The following is an 8570-nucleotide window of genomic DNA, read 5'->3' as shown; positions in this document are numbered from 1 at the left end:
GATTGCATTGGATCAAGAACAGTAGAAGATTTCAGGGGGTATATTTACTAAACTGTGAGTGGAGATGTTGCCTATAGCAACCAATCAAATTCTATCTGTCACTTTGTAGAATGTACTAAATAAATGATAACTAGAATTTGATTGGTTGCTGCAGGCAGCATCTCCACTTTTTCAAACCAGCAGTTTAATAAATATAACCCCAGGTGTGTATTTTTTAGGGACACTGCACTATAGAAAAACAAATATGGGGACAATAATATTAAAAACAATTATAATGCGGACAAATCAATGATTCATTTTAATATTAGAGGGTTCTTATAGTTCACCAAATTGAAAAAGAATGAAAAACCGACGATTTAAAAAGACACAATTTAGTACATTTCCCACCATGTGTCTTACTTAATGCTTTTCGTTTATTTTGGGTTTATAGGACAGATACATTCTATAACCCTGGCTAAATACATTTCTTGCAATATGATATTCTTAGTACACCTCAATGACTAAATCATTTTCAGAATATGTACACTGTGGTGTTTGTTCTTAAACCATAATTGGTGGCATATTACAAAATAATGACAGGGTTGGTTGACAATTATAATTAATGCACAATGTCTCCTAACATTTATTAAAAAGAGACAGATTTCAGGGATTTTTTTGAAAATAAATATTTATTGAAACAATGCATTCATAATATACAACTTAAAAAGGTAATAATATTTACAGTCACAGTCATGGATTGAAACAAATATACACAACATTATATTTACATAATAGTTGACACAACGATAATGCAAGTGAAAGGAATATCCCCTGTATAGTTAATTGAAGGAACACCTATGTAGAAATTTGCATATTATTTTTTAAACAACAAGCATATGAGTTACTTCTATTTTAAGAAGGTTTATTATGTATTTTTATTTATACTGGAGAGCCTTTTGTTTCCTATCAGTCCTCCTTGCCCTAACCATACTCTGTAATGCTGCAAATCAAAGTGATTTCTTATCCACCTGAATACATGATGCACGTGGTTCCCATAGGGGATATAGGAGATACTATTTGACTGGAATCAGGGGCAGTCTGTGCAGGGGGCATTTGTCCCCCGGGCCGATCCCATAGTGGGCTACTTTGCACTGGGTCACTGGACCACCTGCATGTTTTTCCTTTAAAATGTTCGACTGCTGAGTTGAGACTTGCCCCCCGGGCTAAAATTTGCCCGCCTTCCTGGGATCTAGGGGTGGCATCAAACTTTTTATAGACAAAGCAATAGAAGACCAGCTTACATACTTGTATTGGAATTTTAGGTCACATGTTCTGTATGCTGGTCTAGTCAATAATACCTACATTGTTCTATGCACCACCAGCGACTAAGGTACCTATGTTAACACAGACGTCTCCACCAGTGCTGGTGTCATAGGCTATAGAAACTAGCCTAAAACATACTGCAACATGTAATTGTTCCTTTACCTTTCCTACAATAGATTAAAAGGTGGTTGCTATTTCACATGGCTGTAATGAGATTGTTGGATTGTAAATTGGTTCTTCGTGTCTTCTGGATAGTCTGGGAGGAGATAGAGTGGTCCCTCTGTTTACAAATTCTCTGGGCATCCTTTCATCTGGTATGCTGCTGATATGGTGATAGGAGTCTTTATAGTTGGGGATATGAACATTGTGCATTCTGGGGTGGTGGTAATAAGGGTTGTAATAAGTGGGAACTAATGAATAAGACATTGAATATCCTTTGTCATATTGTGTTGTACAATTTCCAGGATAGGGAACTTTATTGCTTTGATGGCTGAAATGATTTTCTGCCCTTTGATACATTGCAGAGTTTCCAATGCATGTGGAACCTTAAAAACAAAAGAAATCAGTGTTATACATATATAAGAGAATTGCAACTGTAATGTAATCAAGTTGTAACTGTAACGTAATCAAATTGTACCACGAAGGAACACTTGTCTTAAAGGGGATGTATATAATATTTGTCCGCATTTTTAATAGACCTTTACTTGCAAATAAAATTAGATAGTAGGCTTCAAGGTGCACAATACAAGCTAATGATGATAAGTATAACATGACTTTGTAGAAAATGACTCCCTTATTTATTATGTAAAAAAACTGTTTCTAAATTCCCATTACTATGTCATTAAACATACAATGCATGTTAATCCAGTATGGGGTGATCATACATCATTCATAAATACATGCATGTATAACCAACATGCTGTGTTTTGCCATTTAAAGTTTCTTAGAAATAAGCAATGTGATTTTTGTAGTTTGAAATGAAGTGGAATGAGTAATGAATTTACTTTGAACAGTCAAATGAAACTGGATAGTGCATTTCATATTTATTCTACATATATGAACATTTTAAGCTTTCTAGTTACTTTTGCCACTAATGTCCACTTAAATGACACTCACACTTTTTATATCTCCACTTGATAAAAGCTGGTCATACATTTACAATCTGATCATTCAATGTAATAGTTTCTTATTGAATTGTTAAAGAACCAACATGTGTGTGGATCACAGTAGATCCAATATAGCCAAATGTAGATGGTAAAACCAATTTATAGTCTGCTCAGAAAAGGTGACAAATTTCCAGCCAAAGTAATGGTATTTAAGCTGTTTGGAATAGCATATATTAAAATCGTACAATGTATGTCTAATTAATGTCTAATAATCCTATAACTGCCTTACTTTGCACATGTACTGAAAAGATCTTTCTGCTCTTAGATCAAAATTTAAATGTGTTTTTTTTTATTTGACAATCTGATTAAAAATTGTTATATACAAAAAAAAAATCTAATTGTATCATGTGTGTTTAAATGATCTATTGTGATTGCAGATGAATGTAATTGTTTGTTGGAAAAATAAAAAATTTTGTGTGTGGCCAGCTTAAGAGGGAGGTCTGAGTGACTTTTCACTTTCTTAAACATCAGCTTTTATTAAAATAAAGCAAATTACCAAAATAGTCATGTAAAATGACTATTTAAGACATTGTACTACACTTGGAAAATATTTAGGGGCCTATTTAACAAGCGGTGAAGTGCTAAAATGCCAGCTATGCTGGCAAAAGGCTCTTTCACCACTTTTTGTAATTTAACAAAGGGTAAACGCTGGAGAAATCAGAGATGTCAGAGAGACAGGCACTTACTGTGGTCCCCATAGACTTCTATGGGAATAGCAGTATTAAGCAATTTAATAAGCTGCAATAGGCAAGTAAAGTAATCTCAGGATGGTGTTACTTGAGTTTAACATTCCTCATGATACAAAGAGCTGTGCACATGCTCCAGTGTTAGCCACGCATGCGCAAAACACTTCCTCCTTAGTAGATAGAAAATAATCTTCCATGGGGCTACCAGAGCAGCCCTAGCTTGATAAATAGCGGTGGTGCATTATTATATATCACTGTGATTTGCAGCAATACATAATGATTATTTGCGACCATCAAATAATAAATAGTAGATTAAACAGCATAGCAGTCCCCTACTACCAGTAAATGCAATTATACCAAGATTTATGGGGTTGTGATGTATGTCATATCTGAGATATGTACATAAATAGGAGCTAACTCTAATTATGAGTTACTAGGTTTACTATGTGTATTTGTTATTGTATTGTGGTATTTCCCTTTTAATTGCTCTCAAAAAGCTGCAAAAATAGTTATAAAGCAAAGTACAATTATAAAAGCAAGTGGTTTGAGCTCCAACTTACTGGTTTGTTTCTGCAATGTCATGCCATAGTCCTTTTTCCCACTTTCTCCACTTGTGTCAGAGTCACTGTCATTGAAATCACTGTCTCCTTTGCCACTGTCCTTTGCACTAAACTGTTCCACTGGACAACTGATGCTACAAATTAGAAAATAATTCATTACAACACCAAGGCATATTTAATTATTTATAATACACACATAGGAAAAGAATGCATACAGCTAACCACATTTACTAACCACAGATTAACATTTAACTATTCTATGTGACTTATTCACAAGTTTTGCAACTCAATGTTATCATACAATTGTAAAAGTATCATAATTGCTTGAAAATATACAATCAAATAAACATGAAGAAAATGTATAGCGTCCAGCAATTCTCTGCTCTGTAACCGTTTATTGTCATACAACACTGGCTAGTGGAATGATGAAGCATTACTTTTATTAAGTGGCTCCAGAAAATAAACTGATTGGTGATCTTGGAAATAACAATAATGTATCTTATATTCACCTTATGCTCCTTGTAGTGCTGTCTCGGTCAAGAATGGGTGAATGATACAATGGTACAGAATCTGAACTCTGGAAAAAGAAAACAACATTAGCACACATAAACATGTAAATCCATCAAATGTCTAATTAAAGTGCATAATACAGATATGTAATTACCATGACAACAGGTGCTGGCCTATAAAATAGTTTAAGACCATGTGTGCAAGATTATAACAAATATCTAGTGAGCATATTTAATAATATGTATATAATATAATGTTATATACAGTGTGTATATTAAACACTATGCACTACACTATGATCAGAAGTTGAATATACTATACATTAAATACTCTGATAATGAAACACTTTGCTGACCAATGTAGCAGATATAATTGAAATCTGACAATGTAATATGTAAAATAAATCCCTGAGTTATTGTTAAGGAACCAAATAAAAGGATTACTTACATTTGAAGCTGTCTGCAGGTCCTTGCCTTGCACAGCGCTGAATGATATACTGCTATCTTCTGATTCAGTGTTGAGTGAGAGCTGACAAGAGTCAGACTGAGACATTGAAGAGTTTGATAAGGTTTCTTTAGTTGGAGCTGTGTTATTTAGTAACTGGTCTTTAACTTCTTTTGTCCTTTGCTCTTCATCCTCTGTCTTAGAATTACTGGATTTCCTCTTACAAGAGCAGGCTACAAATAAGATGGCAAAAAGGAGCAAGGAGCAGCCCCCTGATAACACTGCAATGAATATTATGGACAGATCCTTCTGCTGCTGTTCTTCTGCAGATGATTGCATAATAACAATTTCTACACTGGATGGAAGTGAGTCTGTGAGAGTGAATTTTATAGTAGCATTGCAATGCAAGGAAGGCCTTCCCCTGTCATGGATTGCAACTACAATACTCAAGTCCTTAACTTGCAAAGCATCCATTTTTCTGGTTAATGATAATTCACCGGTCACTCTATTCATAGCAAAAAGTCTCTGGGTGTCTTGTACTACAGAGTAAAATAGTTGGGCATTCAGCCCTTCGTCATTATCTATGCCCGTAATCTGTGAAACTAGATAATTTTGTGGAGCATTGATTGGCAGCATAATTTCAGCGAAGCCATTATCCAGCAAGGGAAATGTTATTACAGGTGCATTGTCATTTTTATCAATTATTTTGATTTTAATCTGTGTACGAGTTGAAAGTTGTGGAACACCATTGTCAGCAGCCTCTACTTCAAGGTCTAGTTGTTTAATCTTTTCATAATCCAAAGATCTCACAGCACGTAGTACACCTGACTCTGGATTAATAGCAACAAATGTAGTCAAGGACTGTCCCATTACTTTTGCATCAACCAGTCGGTAAGATATTTTGGCATTGAGTCCAAAATCAGGGTCTTTTGCAATCACAGTAGTGATGTAAGCCCCAGCAGAATTATTTTCCAGAACAGACACTTCATATATTTGCTTTGTAAATTCAGGAGCATTGTCATTTTCATCACTTACCCTGATAGTGTACTGCTTTATTGTTTTCAGTGAAGAAAATCCTAGATCCTCAGCCACCAGTGTCAGGTTGTATTCTACTATCTTTTCCCGATCTAGAGGTGAGGTGGTGACTATCATGAAGCTGTCCTCATAGGCTTGCTGCAGCTTGAAATGCTGGTGCCCATAGAGTGTGCACTGAACTTGGCCGTTTGGACCAGAGTCTCTATCTGAGGTGCTGATCAGTGCTACAAAGCTGTCTTTAGCAGTTGTCTCAGTTATGTAGGCTATTCCCTTGTTCACAGAAGTCAGGGGGGTGATGGTTATAGCTGGGGCATTATCATTTACATCTATGACATGAACAGTTATTTTACAGGTAGCTGTTAAGGGGTTAGAACTCAAATCCTGTGCTTGTACATCAAATTCATAGGTTTGTTTAGTTTCATAATCAACTTTACCTGCAAGAGTTACACTGCCTGATTTGGGATTGATATTAAAGAGCTGACATACCTCTGGAGAGACTTGAGGGCTGAAGCTATAAATAATTTCTCCATTTGCCCCTTCATCAGGGTCGGCTGCATTCAGGTCCATTAGTAAGTAACCTACAGGAGCATCCTCCATTATGTCCACTGTGACAGCACTTTTCTCAAAAACTGGGCTGTTGTCATTAAAGTCCAGGACACGAACATTAACCACTGCACTGCCAGAAAGTGATGGACTTCCTCCATCCATAGCCACTAATTCTAAGGAGTATGCAGACTGACTTTCTCTATCCAGCTCTTTCATGAGTACCAAATCTGTATATTTTACCCCATCTGCTCTGGTCTGCACATCAATACTGAATTGACTATTAGCTGAGATTTCATAGTTCATTATAGAATTTGTTCCAATATCTTCATCAATTGCTATTTGTAAAGGAATCCTGGTACCCACTGGTGAATTTTCAGATATATTCACATGTATCTCAGAGCTGGTGAAGTGAGGTCTGTTATCATTAATGTCTCTTACCTCCAATTTCACATTAATCAGCTTTAGCTGACCCTTGGAAAAACTGACCACGTCCAGTGCCAGGATACAGTTTAGAGACTGCTTGCATATATGTTCTCGGTCTATCCTCTCCACAATACTCAGCTGTCCATCACTCTCCTGGATATGTACAAGGGAGCTGTTAAACTGTTTCATGAGGTGGAAATTGCTTGCAGGTCTGTCTGTGGAGTTAAACATAGAGTGCTCTGACAAAACTGCAATTACTGTTCCTGGGGCTTCTTCCTCATAGATGTAGTAATGAGCAATTTCTCCAAAAGAAAGTGAAGACATCACACCCAGCAAAAGTATTGGAAGGAATCTTAAAAGGTTCAGCATTTTCAGTCCTTCTTTTAGGATTTACACCTATTTAAACAGCAAAGTTAAAAGTCTTAGTGGTGTATCCTGCAAAGGAAAAAAAGTAGCATCAAGGAAGCCCACCAGCTGTGAAATCACTCAGCACAATCCTGTTAAGTGGCTCCTGTGTTCAGGAATGGAGAGTGTGGATAACTGCCTGTCCCCATCTCTTTCCTCAGGTTATATGCTCAAGGTTATGCAAATTAACCCCCTCCTTCACCAGGCTCTTGTCTCCAAGACAAATGGTCACTGAGGCTGAGCAAATGAGGTTGTCATTAACAGAGATCTCAGTTGGAGGCCAACTAATATACAGTTATATTTTGTGACATCTCAACAAACCCATGTTCTCCTAGAATACAAGTAGTCTGAAAATGTCAAATGAAAAAGAACGCATAGGAAACTGAATAAACCTATGCAATGAAACGTGATTAAATTAAGGTTGCGTTTGATTGTAAATAATGTTACTGAAAAAATAATCAATGTTTAAATCACAGTTATGTACTTTGTCTATAGCGCTATAAAATAAAAAACAAGCTCTATTTCAGTTTTTTGTATGTAATTTTTTTAGTTATAAATGCACAAATACACTTCAGTATAAGTATATAAACACACAACACACATATACAATGTTATACTAATCACTTACTATTTTATTTTAATATAATTTATCTGTATTTAATATAATAGTTAACATACACTTCACACTAAAGAATTATGAATGTATAACTCATATATTTAATGTTATTAGTCTTTATTTATATAGCACCATTAGATCTCAAACTTTAAATTCCCTAACACACAAATGCACTTTTTCAAAAATCCAATTAAGTTACCAGTATGTTTTTTTTAACATTAAGGCAGGGAGAAAATATACATTACACACACAAATTGTTTCCTGGTTGAAAATGAGCCCATGGCCCCAGTGATATGTGAAACAATGCAATGCCTTTGTGCCACTCTGTGCCCCCCATACTTACAATATTTTTAATAACATAATATAATTGTATAAAGTTGTATTTATTGTGTTATCTTTATCAAGGTCATTTATAGAAGCTCCTACATTAATTAATTATCTAGATCACTCCCTCCAGGCAGCGTTTTCCCCACTAGATAAAGTAGATTGCATCATGACATATTTTGCATACTATGTAAACAGACTTAGCTTACTCTTATCTCCTGAGAGAACTAAATGCGAAACACGTGTTGGGATCAGGCTGGGATTTTTAACGATATAGATAACTAATATATGACCTATATGATTGTTAATTATGTGAAAATTGATTTCTATAATCAAGATTGTGTGTGGATTAAACTGGTTATGAATGAATATTTAAATGTCACCAAGTTTAATAGAACTAATATATGATACATTTTATATTTATAACGATAAACTGAATATCTTTATTGCATTCATTTTCTGATTATCATGTGATTTAAGTGCTATATGGTAATAAATGTTTATTGTGTAATATCAAATCATGATTTTGTATATAATGATGTTTGCCTAATAA

General features: G+C 35.1%; 1 protein-coding gene across 1 annotated transcript; it reads right to left on the bottom strand.

The window, feature by feature from the left end:
* Positions 1-732: 732 nt before the first annotated feature.
* LOC142140189 (protocadherin-8-like) lies at positions 733-7041 on the bottom strand. The gene is made up of 4 exons (XM_075198037.1): positions 4672-7041; positions 4224-4291; positions 3715-3848; positions 733-1847 (listed from the first exon to the last, which is right to left on the bottom strand). The coding sequence occupies exons 1-4, from the start codon at positions 7039-7041 to the stop codon at positions 1480-1482; spliced, it is 2940 nt and encodes a 979-aa protein (XP_075054138.1). The 3' UTR covers positions 733-1479.
* Between the last annotated feature and the right edge of the window lie 1529 nt (positions 7042-8570).

Source organism: Mixophyes fleayi, chromosome 2 (genome assembly GCF_038048845.1).
Source record: "Mixophyes fleayi isolate aMixFle1 chromosome 2, aMixFle1.hap1, whole genome shotgun sequence".
Classification (NCBI taxonomy): Eukaryota; Metazoa; Chordata; class Amphibia; order Anura; family Limnodynastidae; genus Mixophyes; species Mixophyes fleayi.
Note: the sequence above shows the minus strand (reverse complement) of the source record. Positions and strands in the feature narration are given on the sequence as shown.

Excerpts from the sequence above, each read along its gene's own strand:
- LOC142140189 (XM_075198037.1), bottom strand. The coding sequence starts at position 7,041 with ATGCTGAACCTTTTAAGATTCCTTCCAATACTTTTGCTGGGTGTGATG. Across the intron at positions 4,292-4,671 it reads ACCTGCAGACAGCTTCAAAT|AGTTCAGATTCTGTACCATT; the intron begins GTAAGTAATCCT and ends TTCTTTTTCCAG. Across the intron at positions 3,849-4,223 it reads AGCACTACAAGGAGCATAAG|CATCAGTTGTCCAGTGGAAC; the intron begins GTGAATATAAGA and ends TCTAATTTGTAG.